Source organism: Crinia signifera, chromosome 9 (genome assembly GCF_055691185.1).
Source record: "Crinia signifera chromosome 9, ASM5569118v1, whole genome shotgun sequence".
In the NCBI taxonomy this organism is placed as follows: domain Eukaryota; kingdom Metazoa; phylum Chordata; class Amphibia; order Anura; family Myobatrachidae; genus Crinia; species Crinia signifera.
The window spans coordinates 128037637-128052849 of NC_139225.1; the positions used below are offsets into that span (position 1 = coordinate 128037637).

Genomic DNA, 15213 nt, shown 5'->3' on the forward strand with positions numbered 1-15213 from the left:
ACCTGTGAAGGTATCCGCGTCCCCTCGCGGGGCTCGCTGCGCTCGCCACACTATTCTATTCTCACTCCACACCCTAGTGGATAGTAGGGCATGAAAAGGTCGGAGGACGCGTACCGCCGCCCCTCGCGGGCTCGCTGCGCTCGCCACGCTTCGGGTTGGCGTGGATCGTGGGGTGGCGTTAAAAATTAGGGGGGACATTTAAGGGTTAATTGTGCCTATTTGGGCTCTGTGGCCCATTTAACATTGATTCCTATGGCCAAATCGGGTCCATTGAGGCATTTAACAGTAAAATCGCGGTCAATCAGCCTTTTTAACATTGTTCCCTATGGGAAAATCGCGATCATCGCGGGCATCGCGGCCATCCCGATTTACCCGCGATGCCCGCGATGACCGCGATTTTTACCCCCGACGCCCGCGATTTCAATCGCTGGCGCCCATCTAGGTAAAGAGTACCTATATATATAGAGAGAGAGAGAGAGAGCGAGAGAGAGAGAGAGAGAGAGAGAGAGATTCCCGTAATCCCTGGACCCCCGCAAGCCCAGGCACTAACTGCCATTGGGAACACCAACCTTCTGTCTGGAACACACATATAACAGGAAGCACCAGGTGCTACTAATCAGCCAGTGATTCCCAATACATCCTAGGAAAACTTGGGTTGGATCTCCATAGCCCTGCTGCTGCTGCTGTTCTAAATCCTGGACTGGATCTTCCACATTACCATCATGTTTAAGTATGCTGTCCCTATATATATGTACATGTATAGATGGATGGACCTTTAGTTAAACAAAAGAACAATGGAAATGTAATTCTAGAATATCTTCCGATATGTTGCATCTGGCTGTGGCTCGGCCATGGAAATCTACGTATGATGCGATTTTATGGATCGTAGATGTTTACGAATTGTACCCACAAACCAGCAGCCACACTAATCGCACCAAACTAGCTGTGACTAGCCACTACAGCTTATAAACTGAGGGGATGTATCTGTATTCACAGAATACACCGTATGAGTTAGGCATTTATGTCTGGGATGTGCACTTGGATGTACCAGATGTCTAGACATGTAAAATGTCTCTTATGTATTACGTGTGTCTCCACAGGAGATGTCGGAGTTTCCCCACAATCTCCATGTCCTAAGGGATTTGACAGGAGAAATGGAACGTGTGTAGGTAAGTGGACTTCCCCGCATCAGGCCTTTTCTCTCCCAGAGTGCAACTAAACTTATCATCCACTCACTGGTCATCTCACGGCTTGACTACTGCAATGTTCTCCTCACTGGCCTCGCTTCCTCCCTACTGGCCTCGCTTCCTCCCTACTCCCTATGGACTCATCTGCAATCTGTCCATAGCTCCACAGCCAGGCTTATCTTCCTCTCACGCCGCTTCATTTCAGCCATTCCCCTTCAACAAAATCTGCACTGGCTCCCATTACCCTACAAAATCCTCTTCAAACTCCTCACCCTCACATACAGGTCCATCTCTAATTCCACTGCTCCACATATCTCCAACCTTATCTCCATTCATACTCCCTCCCGCCCCCTACAGTCGACCGGTGATTGTCGACTCTCCCCCACCCTGATCACTGCTTCCCACGCTAAAGTTCAGGACTTTGCCCGTGCTGCACCCCGTCAGTGGAATGCACTCCCTCGCTCCATTAGACTATCCCTGACTTTGCAAAGCTTCAACGCTGAAAAAAGGGGGGGGGGGCGTCACGAGGGTGACTACAGGGGAACATACGTAAGGTTTTTGGGGCACACTTGAAAAAGATATATAATAATAAATTATTTATAATGTCAAATTAGTGGTTAGTTGAATAATTAGTGTAATAAAACTTAACTTTTATTCTGATTATTACTAAAAAAGAGAAAGAGACGATATTCAATAAGTTAGAATAATATGGCTAATTGCCAATCGTAGGTCCTTGATAATAATCACAAGATCAGCGTAATGTTTGGATATGAGTGTACCATGCCTGTAAAATCAAGTCCTTTCATAGGTTATTTAATTTGCATAAATGTGCAGTATAGTTGATACAGGTATTGGTTTAGGGATGCTTGACACACATAATTAAGCAGTAAAGATTCCAATAAACAATGTGTTGTCCTCCGTGATAGACGAGTGGTAGTGGGTCACGACTGTGGATATTGGGGAATGTAGGTGGTGGAAAGATTAGGAAGTCAGGAGAAATGGAGAATATAGAAAGCTTGAGCTAGGTCCAGAAGGTGATCCCTTCTTTGCCTGATAATTACAACACCGAGTATTCCCAGTGAGTCTTCCCACAGGTACTAGCCCGGCCAGTCACCGCTTAGCTACTGGGATCGGGATGGGTTCAGGCGATCCAGTGACGTATGGTAGTAATGTTGGCAGAATTGGGGGGCACCAGCATTGTAGCTCAATTGAAATAGAGTGCTTCTGCTTTCAGAGGCGTCATCAATGTATCACCCTGTTGCTTGCCTGCATTGCAGGGGGTTCAGTTTTGACGCGACTGATGAGAGAGCACTGAAATGAAGGGTTATGGCATAAGTAGTGGGTTGGTATCAACAGTGCGGACCCTGACTTCTGCTGTCCTCCATCTACTAGTTGTATCAAATGATGGATGAGAGAGTAGGAGAACGCTGATCCTTTCCCCGGAATAGAAGAAGGGTAATAGGGTTGAGGCAACCACTGTTTAGTGTTGCCACCGGTGTAGATTATCTACAATGGGGGTTGATGTTGAGATAAATGATGTTTGTATCCTCATGAGTGGTGCACCTTAGGCGCCATTATTGCCAGTACTGAATGGTTCTGACTGGGGCTAGTGTAACACCTTGAGGAATTTATTGCTGGGTTTGCATGGTCTGTAAGCCTCACAGGCAGATTGGAAAGTTTTAGCAGCCGTAGATTGCAAACACTGTAATTGGGCAGGCTGAATAGTACAGGTTATGAAGGAACAGATAGGCTATCAGACATGGAATGACACCAACAGAGTGTCAAACCACGATTGATACAAATCAAATGCAAGTTTCACAGTTTTATCATGTAAACTCAATCAATTGAAAAAAGTTTTTAACTTAGATTGGACTTAACGATTTAGTCAGTTTTGACGCTGACAGTGTAAACTTAGCATACACATTGGGAGAGTTTTGACAGCTATTAGTCCCAAATACAATGGTTTAGAAAAACTGAGTAGTGAAGGCTAGATAGATACAGACATACAGACTGGGTATCAAATATGTAATAGCACTATTAGTATATCAAACAAATAGTATTCTTATAAGTGAGATGCAAATTCCCCAGCAGCTGATTAGTCTGTCACCCCCACCTCTGCATATACCGCAGACAGTATTTAAACGGCTCTTACCATCCGGCATTGGGTGCTGCACCTTTGACCTATAACAGGTTTTTGTTGCATGAGGTAAACACATGAAATACAACTGCATTTGTACAGACCAGGCAATTATCTGCCAAATTTCCGCACGTTTACTTCCCAGCAGCTGATTAGTTTGTCACCCACACCTCTGCATATACTGCAGACAGTATTTAAACGACTCTTACCATCCAGCATCAGGTGCTGCGTCTTTGACCTACAACAGGTTTCTTGTATGAGGTAAACACATGAAATTCAAATGAATCGGTACAGACCAGGCAATTATCTGCCAAATTTCGTCTTAAATTGATCAGTATACAGACAGCGCTAAACTCATAACACTGGGGAATTTGCATCTCACTTATAAGAATACTATTTGTTTGATATACTAATAGTGCTATTACATATTTGATACCCAGTCTGTATGTCTGTATCTATCTAGCCTTCACTACTCAGTTTTTCTAAACCATTGTATTTGGGACTAATAGCTGTCAAAACTCTCCCAATGTGTATGCTAAGTTTACACTGTCAGCGTCAAAACTGACTAAATCGTTAAGTCCAATCTAAGTTAAAAACTTTTTTCAATTGATTGAGTTTACATGATAAAACTGTGAAACTTGCATTTGATTTGTATCAATCGTGGTTTGACACTCTGTTGGTGTCATTCCATGTCTGATAGCCTATCTGTTCCTTCATAACCTGTACTATTCAGCCTGCCCAATTACAGTGTTTGCAATCTACGGCTGCTAAAACTTTCCAATCTGCCTGTGAGGCTTACAGACCATGCAAACCCAGCAATAAATTCCTCAAGGTGTTACACTAGCCCCAGTCAGAACCATTCAGTACTGGCAATAATGGCGCCTAAGGTGCACCACTCATGAGGATACAAACATCATTTATCTCAACATCAACCCCCATTGTAGATAATCTACACCGGTGGCAACACTAAACAGTGGTTGCCTCAACCCTATTACCCTTCTTCTATTCCGGGGAAAGGATCAGCGTTCTCCTACTCTCTCATCCATCATTTGATACAACTAGTAGATGGTGGACAGCAGAAGTCAGGGTCCGCACTGTTGATACCAACCCACTACTTATGCCATAACCCTTCATTTCAGTGCTCTCTCATCAGTCGCGTCAAAACTGAACCCCCTGCAATGCAGGCAAGCAACAGGGTGAACCATTGATGACGCCTCTGAAAGCAGAAGCACTCTATTTCAATTGAGCTACAATGCTGGTGCCCCCCAATTCTGCCAACATTACTACCATACGTCACTGGATCGCCTGAACCCATCCCGATCTCAGTAGCTAAGCGGTGACTGGCCGGGCTAGTACCTGTGGGAAGACTCACTGGGAATACTCGGTGTTGTAATTATCAGTCAAAGAAGGGATCACCTTCTGGACCTAGCTCAAGCTTTCTATATTCTCCATTTCTCCTGACTTCCTAATCTTTCCACCACCTACATTCCCCAATATCCACAGTTGTGACCCACTACCACTCGTCTATCACGGAGGACAACACATTGTTTATTGGAATCTTTACTGCTTAATTATGTGTGTCAAGCATCCCTAAACCAATACCTGTATCAACTATACTGCACATTTATGCATATTAAATAACCTATGAAAGGTGCTGATCTTACAGGCATGGTACACTCATATCCAAACATTACGCTGATCTTGTGATTATTATCAAGGACCTACGTTTGGCAATTAGCCATATTATTCTAAGTTATTGAATATCGTCTCTTTCTCTTTTTTAGTAATAATCAGAATAAAAGTTAAGTTTTATTACACTAATTATTCAACTAACCACTAATTTGACATTATTAATAATTTATTATTATATATCTTTTTCAAGTGTGCCCCAAAAACCTTACGTATGTTCCCCTGTAGTCACCCTCGTGACGCCCCCCCCTTTTTTTCAATTTAACTACTGAACATCCTTTGGGAGCACCACCAACCTAACACTGCTAAGATTGTATGCAAGCAGTAAATATGTTGGTTATCTAATAATAATATTTAATATGTAACTCTATAGAATTTTACGACCAGTGCCAATCCCTCCCGCTAAAGCTTCAACGCTGACTAAAAATTCACCTATTCATTAAAGCGTACCCTTCATAACCTTGTCCTGAGGCTAGACCCCTGACACACGCATTGACCGTATCTGCCTCATGTAATCTGTCTGTTGCCCCTTCCTACTGGATTGTAAGCTTTTCAGAGCAGGGCCCTCTTCCCTCCTTTCGTCTAAGCCCTCTTCTCTTAATTCACTCACAGCTCTCCCATACCCAAACACTCAGTGACCATCTTTGACCACCAGCCCCTAGTAGTATATTGATCAAGTCCTCACTTCTTACATTTAAGCTGCAATGTGTATTGAACTGTGGCATTCATTTTACCTGCACTCTATTTCTGTTATTTATTTACTGTAATTAAGATTTGTCTCCCTGTACTGTTCCTTTGTACGGTGCTGCGAAACACTTTCTTACTCTCCACAGACATAGATGAGTGTAGTGATTCATCTTTGTGTCAGAATGGTGACTGCACCAACACTAGAGGGAGCTTCAGCTGTCTGTGCAAAGAAGGGTATCTCCTTGATTCTTCCAGGAGCAGCTGCATTTGTAAGTGAAAGTTTGTATACAAGGATGAAGTGAGAGTTCTGTATTACGGAATGTGAGAGGTCTGGAGGTCCGTGTCCAGATGTCTGTGTATTAGGAGGAGGGGAGAGGTATGTGTCTGATGTCTGTGTATTAGGAGGAGGGGAGAGGTCCGTGTCCAGATGTCTGTGTATTAGGAGGAGGTCAGAGGTATGTGTCTGATGTCTTTGTATTAGGAGGAGGGGAGAGGTCCGTGTCCTAATGTCTGTGTATTAGGAGGAGATGAGAGGTCTGTGTCCAGATGTCTGTGTACTAGGAGGAGTGGAGAGGTCCGTGTCCTGATGTATGTGTACTAGGAGGAGGTGAGAGGTCCGTGTCCTGATGTCTGTGTATTAAGTGGTGAGAGGTCCATGTCCTGATGTCTGTGTACTAGGAGTAGTGGAGAGGTCCGTGTCCAGATGTATGTGTACTAGGAGGAGGTGAGAGGTCCGTGTCCTGATGTCTGTATATTAGGAGGTGAGAGGTCCATGTCCTGATGTCTGTATATTAGGAGTTGAGAGGTCCATGTCCTGATGTCTGTATATTAGGAGTTGAGAGGTCTGTGTCCTGATGTCTGTGTACTAGGAGGAGGTGAGAGGACAGTGTGTCCTGATGTCTGTGTATTAGGAGGAGGTGAGAGGTCCGTGTCCTGCTGTCTGTGTAATAGGAGGAGGTGAGAGGTCCGTGCCCTGATGTCTGTGTACTAGGAGGAGGTGAGAGGACAGTGTGTCCTGATGTCTGTGTACTAGGAGGAGGTGAGAGGTCTGTTCCCTGATGTATGTGTATTAGGAGGACAGTGTGTCCTGATGTCTGTGTATTAGGAGGAGGTGAGAGGTCTGTGTCCTGATGTCTGTGTATTAGGAGGAGGTGAGAGGTCTGTGTCCTGATGTCTGTGTACTAGGAGGAGGTGAGAAGACAGTGTGTCCTGATGTCTGTGTACTAGGAGGAGGTGAGAGGTCCGTGTCCTGATGTCTGTGTATTAGGGGGAGGTGAGAGGTCCGTGTCCTGATGTCTGTGTATTAGGAGGAGGTGAGAGGTCTGTGTCCTGATGTCTGTGTATTAGGGGGAGGTGAGAGGTCCGTGTCCTGATGTCTGTGTATTAGGAGGAGGTGAGAGGTCCGTGTCCTGATGTCTGTGTATTAGGAGGAGGTGAGAGGTCCGTGTCCTGATGTCTGTATATTAGGAGGTGAGAGGTCCATGTCCTGATGTCTGTATATTAGGAGTTGAGAGGTCCATGTCCTGATGTCTGTGTATTAGGAGGTGAGAGGTCCCTGTCCTGATGTATGTGTACTAGGAGAAGGTGAGAGGTCTGTGTCCTGATGTCTGTGTACTAGGAGGAGGTGAGAGGACAGTGTGTCCTGATGTCTGTGTATTAGGAGGAGGTGAGAGGTCCGTGTCCTGCTGTCTGTGTAATAGGAGGAGGTGAGAGGTCCGTGCCCTGATGTCTGTGTACTAGGAGGAGGTGAGAGGACAGTGTGTCCTGATGTCTGTGTACTAGGAGGAGGTGAGAGGTCCGTGTCCTGATGTCTGTGTATTAGGAGGAGGTGAGAGGTCTGTGTCCTGATGTCTGTGTATTAGGAGGAGGTGAGAGGTCTGTGTCCTGATGTCTGTGTACTAGGAGGAGGTGAGAAGACAGTGTGTCCTGATGTCTGTGTACTAGGAGGAGGTGAGAGGTCCGTGTCCTGATGTCTGTGTATTAGGAGGAGGTGAGAGGTCTGTGTCCTGATGTCTGTGTATTAGGGGGAGGTGAGAGGTCCGTGTCCTGATGTCTGTGTATTAGGAGGAGGTGAGAGGTCCGTGTCCTGATGTCTGTGTATTAGGAGGAGGTGAGAGGTCCGTGTCCTGATGTCTGTGTATTAGGAGGAGGTGAGAGGTCCGTGTCCTGATGTCTGTGTATTAGGAGGAGGTGAGAGGTCCGTGTCCTGATGTCTGTGTATTAGGAGGAGGTGAGAGGTCTGTGTCCTGATGTCTGTGTATTAGGGGGAGGTGAGAGGTCCGTGTCCTGATGTCTGTGTATTAGGAGGAGGTGAGAGGTCTGTGTCCTGATGTCTGTGTACTAGGAGGAGGTGAGAGGACAGTGTGTCCTGATGTCTGTGTACTAGGAGGAGGTGAGAGGTCTGTGTCCTGATGTCTGTGTATTAGGAGGAGGTGAGAGGACAGTGTGTCCTGATGTCTGTGTATTAGGAGGAGGTGAGAGGACAGTGTGTCCTGATGTCTGTGTACTAGGAGGAGGTAAGAGGTCTGTTCCCTGATGTATGTGTATTAGGAGGACAGTGTGTCCTGATGTCTGTGTATTAGGAGAAGGTGAGAGGTCCGTGTCCTGATGTCTGTGTACTAGGTGGAGGGGAGAGGTCAGTGTGTCCTGAGGTCTGTGTATTAGGAGGAGGTCAGAGGTCCGTGTCCTGATGTTTGTGTATTAGGAGGAGGTGAGAGGTCCGTGTCCTGATGTCTGTGTATTAGGAGAAGGTCAGAGGTCCGTGTCCTAATGTCTGTGTATTAGGAGGAGGTGAGAGGTCCGTGTCCTAATGTCTGTGTATTAGGAGGAGTGGAGAGGTCCGTGTCCTGATGTCTGTGTTCTAGGCGGAGTGGAGAGGTCTTGATGTCTGTGGTGTTTCTGCTGTCTGTGACCCTGCTTTGTGGTATATCTCTACATCTTACTGACAATGATGTTCTCCTTAGCACATCACGTGATCTCAGAAGCCAAAGGTCCATGTTTCAGGATATTGCGGGATGGTGGTTGCTCTCTCCCTATCCTCAGGAACATAACCAAACAGATTTGTTGCTGTAGTCGTGTGGGAAAGGCTTGGGGAAAAGCATGTGAGAGGTGTCCTCCATTTGGCACAGGTATGAAACCATCACTGAAGTCCACGTTTGCTCTTCTGTATCCATCACACAGCTAATGCACCTTATTCTGTTTCCAAATCCTGCAGATGGCTTTAAAGACACCTGCCCTGCTGGGCCTGGATATCACTACTCTGCTTCTGACTTACGAATTAACTCTCGTTTTGTTGGGCAAGATCAATCCAGGGTTCCAGTCCTGCATCAGCCTGGATCCAGAGTTCCAGCTGTCCCCACTGCTGGGACACCCCTACAACCTGTCACTGGTAAGACAGCAGGAGCAGGATCACCAGTTGACAACCATAATTCAAGCAATCAGCTCCTAGCATTTTCTATCATTTTCCAAACCCAGCCTGTAACATGGCAGTAAGGAGCTGATTGACTGGTTGTTTTTCCCTCTCCATTGTCAGTAGCGCACGCAGGGGGGGTTTCCGAGTACCCAGAAACCCCCCCAGAAGTCTAAGGTCCCTAGGCTGAAAGCTGAGGGTCCCCTCTTTCCATGGGTACAAGAATTTTAAAAATCGGCCCTTGGGAACCAGAGATATCTGACTTCAAAGCAGTGGTCCCCATCCAAGCCTGTTAATTGCTCTTCCCAGTCAGATATTTCAGGTTCTGTCTGACTTAGAGTTTTTCTGAGGGTATATTCCAAAAGCTGGGACTCTGCTTCTTTAATGGACACTAGTAGCTTGTCTCTACTTTTCCCAGAACCAGAGATATCAGCCTTCCAGCAGCTGGTTACTGCTCCAGCTCCACACATCTGGTATGTAGGTTTAGATGCTCATTGGCAGATTTCTCTGCCTCCTGAACTCTCATCCCCTAGTCCCCAATACCATTTGCTAGGTGGGATTCTCTAGTTTTTAATTCCATTACAATCTAAGAAATCTATTTCCGGGAACTGGAGATATCTGCAGTCAAGCAAGCTATCCTCCCAACAGAAAATTATGAATAATAAGCCCACTCCACTATACACCCCTCCTCTGCGTATTAAACATCCTCTACCACCCTGGAAGTTATGTATCAGGGCCCCTTCATTCAGTCCAATGCCCTCATCTCCCACCATCTGTGCAGTAAAGGGGTAATTAGTGGAAATTACTGATCCAGGCCCTACATGCAGAGCGGTTGATATAATACCCCCTACCACCTGCGGGACATCAAAGCTTCCCCTACCCCTACCACTGGAGGATCGGTAGGGGCCCCAATATATTGCTATGCCTAGGGGTCTACACTGCTGTTGATGCCCCTGTATGTATGTGTATATATATATATATATATATATATATATATATTTGTTTTTATTATTATTATTTATATACATTTGGTCTATCTATAAAACTTTAACTGACCCAGCATACACTGGCTCACCTAATTGTCCATCTCCGTGCTTTGCTCCGCCCCTCTGGAAACCCCCTTCTGAAAATCCTGCGTTTGCCACTGATTGTATCACTTTTTGAAGCTTGATACATCTGGCCGGACCATGGTAGGCTCTGAGGAAGCTAATCCCAGGGCATTTTTTCAAACCCGAGATTCAGGATTGAAAAATGCTCAATCCCGGGATTCCAAGATTCCCCCAGATTCTGGAGCTGCCTAATGCTGTTTAATGGTAGAGCCAGCCCTGGATGTCAGCCTTCTGCTTGTTAATGTGTATATAACAGTATACAACTATTATACTGAATGTTGAATCTTGACAGCTGGATTTCCAAAAACTGTAGCATCTTGTCTGAATTTTCTAGGTCGTTTCATTGTGGGTGATAGGAGACCAGATCAGAGCAGGGTGGAGGTTCCGGACCAGAGATCTCCTGACCGGACACAAATACAAGTTAACAGACCTCCTATTACCCTGGAAAGACTCATTCCAACCAGGATTCCAGCTCGTGTAGCCCCAGAGGTGGAGTCTCCGCCCCAGGGTAAGTACTGTTGAATGATTGATAAATCATATCTCATAACTGCAGCATCAAGGGAGGTGTTAAGCGTGTGGACTACACTACAACACAGGTTTTAGAAGTTTGCCAAGTATTATGAAAAATTACTATAAAATTTTTTTTTTAATGAACCAAACTTAAGTATCACAATTAGATTAAGTAAGGGTTGATTAGACACGCAACTATATACAAGTGTTTGATTTAGTTATGATTGTAATTAAGAGCTGTTGCTAGGCAGATCAACCTTTGAGGTGGGTTGCCACCCATTGTTAGGATAGCCTATCGGTGATAGGTGGAAGGGTAGTAAGTAGGGGTCTTTAAAGCAAATTTAAATATATCTACTTCCTTTTAGGATCATCAGAAAGCCCGCCCACCCTCCCTCCCTCATTTGTTCTTTACTCGATTCTGATTTGCCGTTAATTTTATACTCAATATTCATTAGTCAATTCGTCCGGGAGGGAACTGTTAATCAAGGCCACCTGGGGTGGTTGTTGGGGGGGGGGGCACCTGCCCTTTCAGCTGGTGAGTTCTGCCCTTGAGGGGGACAATGGGCATTTCAGTTTAAGTTGCCGCCAATTTATTATCAGTTGAGGCGTGTTAGGCGCTGCTATTTTAAGTTGGGGCGTCTCAGTTGCTGACGTTTGTCCCCTTAGTTATTAAATAGGTCTTATAGAATCTTTCATGCCATCCCCTACCAACAGGGTCCTACCAACTAATAAATACGTATGCAGTGGTTGTCCGTGTCGTTATGTTTAGTTGATAAGGAAATTCATTTTGAGTTGAATAACAATAAAGCAACAGATGCCTTACAGCCATTACACTACATCTAAAGCACGCAGCTATTACTATGAATAAATGAATAAAATAACTAGTGCCCAGCGTTTCTATGGGAGGTGCGCCATTTTTGTGGACACACACATGAAACACTAGAGGCCCACCCCAGAATGCCCCCTGCCTGTCACCCAGCGTATGGACAGCCTTTGCATGGTCTGTATGCTAGAGGACCCTGCGAACCCTCACAGAGTATCGTGCACATGTTTATCGATGTTTGTATGGGCTGAAAATTCGAACAGAGTTGAATCGGGCCCTTAGTGAGCGAATATCCAATCTCTTATTGTCTGTGCCTCATAACCTTACCTGCTTATTCATGTCGACCATCCCATTGTCGACCTAATGCTTGTCTCGACCTTCCAACTCTGTTGACCTTAGACATGTCGACCTATTTCAGGTGTTGACATAGGCCCTGTCGACCTGAATAGTGTCAACCCACTGAGCCACACCTGTTTGGTACATAGAGGTCAGTCAGACTGTTGTTCACATTGATAACAATGGGGACTGCGATCTGCAGCAGTAGATAGCCTTTTGCAGAGGCATTCTGGGAAATCTCCTGCATCGTGCGATTATAGATAGTACTAATGCCTCATTTCATGAAAAACTGCTTTGATAAATAAGCCCCTTGGATGGAATTCCATGAAAACCTCGGATATAAACCAGAACGTGAAAAAGAATGCCATTCATTATAGCAAATAGGCTAAATCAAAAATGTTTGAGGAGACTCCAAAAGCGAGAGCAGTCCCTGACAGCTCGGATGATAACCACATCTTCTCTGAGGGTTCCTGCGAAAACAAATAAGTCAAATGACGTCTTGTGCATGGAAATCTCAATGAATCTGTGTTTATAAACCTTAACATAGAGGGAGGAGTAAAGACCCGGAGAAATGATTCATGGTCAGTCTGTTTATTGTTGTTTTGCAGAAACGAACTTGTGTGAGCTGAACCCGCAGATCTGTGGCCCCGGACGCTGTGAGCCACGCTCCGGCAGTTACACTTGTATATGCAACAATGGTTACTGGCTGAGCACACAAGGCACACACTGCATTGGTAAGAGATCTTATTCTTATTGCCTGATGCCTACAGGCTGGTATGGCCAAACTGTGGCCCTCCAGATGTTGTGAAACTACACATCCCAGCATGCCTTGCCATAGTTTTAGCATTCCCTAATAGCAAAATTGTGGCAAGGCATGATGGCACTTGTAGTTTCACAACAGCTGGAGGGCCATAGTTTGGACATGCCTGCATTAAGGGGTAGTATTACTAATGTGTGGATTTTTAGAAGTGGGGATGTTGCCCGAAGCAACCAATCAGACCACAGAGATATGATACCCGGAATCCCTAAGTGAACCAGCTAGACAAACCTGGGACCCATTGCCTTGGAACCAGACCCTTGAGATACAGGAAAAACACCCAGTATAGATAATTGCGCCAAGAGAGGGGGAGGGGAGATAATTATCTGGGCCTGATATGGAAGCCAGTGGTTGGAGGAGGGGAAGGCAGGAATGCAGAAGACTGCTAGGAACTTTGAAGAACACTGGAATGCTGGTAGGTGTTCCTGGGCTCTATCCCAGAAGGAAGGCATTGCTCTGGCAAGGTGCTGTACTCAGGAGCAGGTTGAAATAAGCCGTAGTGGAAATTAATAGGCTACCTTGTCCATTTCTGCCTTATGGCGCTGCATTAAGCCAGCAGCAAAGAAATACGGTAATCAACAGAACAGTGCTAAGAGAGTCCTGCGAAGGGACGCGGTACACTTATTGGATCCATGTTTTTAGGTGTCAATATTGGCACCCAAAAAAATGAAACACTCATGTCAACCTATTGCTATTGACCTAGATATTGTCTGTGAGCTATACCACACCCGAAGCCCCCACATGCTGTTTTGTGGTTGGAAATGGAGCAACCCTCCAACCCTCCCTTTTTTAAACTGTTGATTTTAATGGATTTCCAGCTATTTTTTTTTTTTAAACATGGGCGTCAGAAAGCCTGGCGACGACCGGTATGGGTGAAATACATCATGAGCTCGCTAAAAGAGGGGTGTGACCTTGCGGAAAGGGGCAGGACCTCACAGTCCGATCCCCGTTCTCCAGGAGCAGTGCAGGCTCCTACACTTGGACAGAAGCTGAGTGCCGCTTGTAATGTTACACTGCAGCACTTGGCTCCAGTCACTGAGGAGGAGCTGGCATTTTGAGGTCACCCCTCGCTGGATGACACCTGGGTGCAGCCTAGTACCACTGTTCATAAATGTGCTCCTTAATTCCACCTAGGGTGACCAATCCCGGGATCGGGATCGTCAGGATCCCGGGATTTGGCCCCCAAAACGCTGGGATTTCAATCCCGGGATTGGAGTTTCCAATTTCGGGATTAGACTGCGCATGCTGGTGCTCAGCAGCTGCCCGGCTTCTCCCGTCCCGGGCAGCGCAGCTCTGCGCAGCGTGACGACGTCAGAGGTCACGATGCGCAGGCTGCCGGGCACCAAAAGACCAGACCGCCACCCACCCTGCTGCTGAGCGGACCAGCCCGAAGACCGCGGACCAGCCCGCTCACCTGCCCACCAGGCGACCAGCCCGGGCTGCATCAACTCAGGTCGTCCCTCCCACCCTGGCTCCATCTCCCCGAAATGCCCCGGGAGTGGCATCCCTAATTCCACCCAAAATTAAAGATTTTTAGTTTTGGGCAGTATCAACTGTGGAGAACACTTGTCCGTGTTTGACTAGCACAGATTGGCAGCGCTTACACCTGGACAATACACAGCTCACTAACAAGCTGACATATTTTATGTTTGGAAAAACAAGCTCCAAAAATTCCAGGAAAACCATAATTATGTTTCTTCACTCCAATTAAAGACTGTAAAACTTCTAAACATTAATCAAACGGAAAACAAAAACAAATGAAATTGCATTTGGCATTTTCCCAAATGCATCTCACAGAAGGATAAGAATGTGGCTGTAGCAGTGCAGTCTGAAAGTCTACCGCACATGATAATGACGCCTGTTTCCTAGCATTTCTCAATCTCCTCAACAAGTGCCAGGGGAATGAGAAAAAAAAAATACAAATAACACTAAGGGGTCTGTGTACACGATGGAAACCCTGCCCTGATTCTGGACCAACCGCAAAACATCGGTCATTCGCTGCTTAGCGAGCGGCTTGATGCTGCCTGGGCGAACGCTCGCCCCCCCTCCCCCCGCCGCCGAATCACTTCAGTACCATGCGAGGAGATGTATGCCTAAGCTACTTTGTCAGCGTAGCCGCCGCTGTGAGACTACACTGGGAGCAGGGTGGTGGGTGGCAGAGGGAGCAGGGTGGTGGGTGCTTTGTTTTATACTTACCGTCCTCCGGTCAGCGATCCCCGCGGGCGACGGTCACTCCCCGGCTGCAGCTGTCAGTCCCCTTCCTCCGGCAGTCACTCCCCGGCTCCAGCAATGTACATAATTCAGCGTATTGCCACTGGGGGAGCATCACATGGTTTCCCTGCTCCTTCAGCGGCACTACGCTAATTGCAAACATTGTCCGCTGCCAGTGCTGGAGGAGGGGGACTAAACGTTGCCCATCGGTGGACTTGATGGACGCGGTGGCCGGGCCGGAGGAGGGTAAGTATAAAGCACAACACACACACACATTTCCCCCACTATCCACATCATA

General features: G+C 46.4%; 1 protein-coding gene across 2 annotated transcripts in view; it reads left to right on the top strand.

Annotated features, from left to right (window-relative positions):
- Nucleotides 1-15213, top strand: part of LTBP4 (latent transforming growth factor beta binding protein 4) — a 122842-nt gene that overhangs the window by 65027 nt on the left and 42602 nt on the right. For both annotated transcript variants that reach the window (XM_083159735.1, XM_083159736.1), the window contains exons 5-10: nt 1101-1169; nt 5847-5969; nt 8664-8828; nt 8915-9088; nt 10553-10726; nt 12496-12621. In XM_083159735.1, the coding sequence (XP_083015861.1) occupies nt 1101-1169; nt 5847-5969; nt 8664-8828; nt 8915-9088; nt 10553-10726; nt 12496-12621 (831 nt within the window). The remainder of the gene's footprint in view (nt 1-1100; nt 1170-5846; nt 5970-8663; nt 8829-8914; nt 9089-10552; nt 10727-12495; nt 12622-15213) is intronic.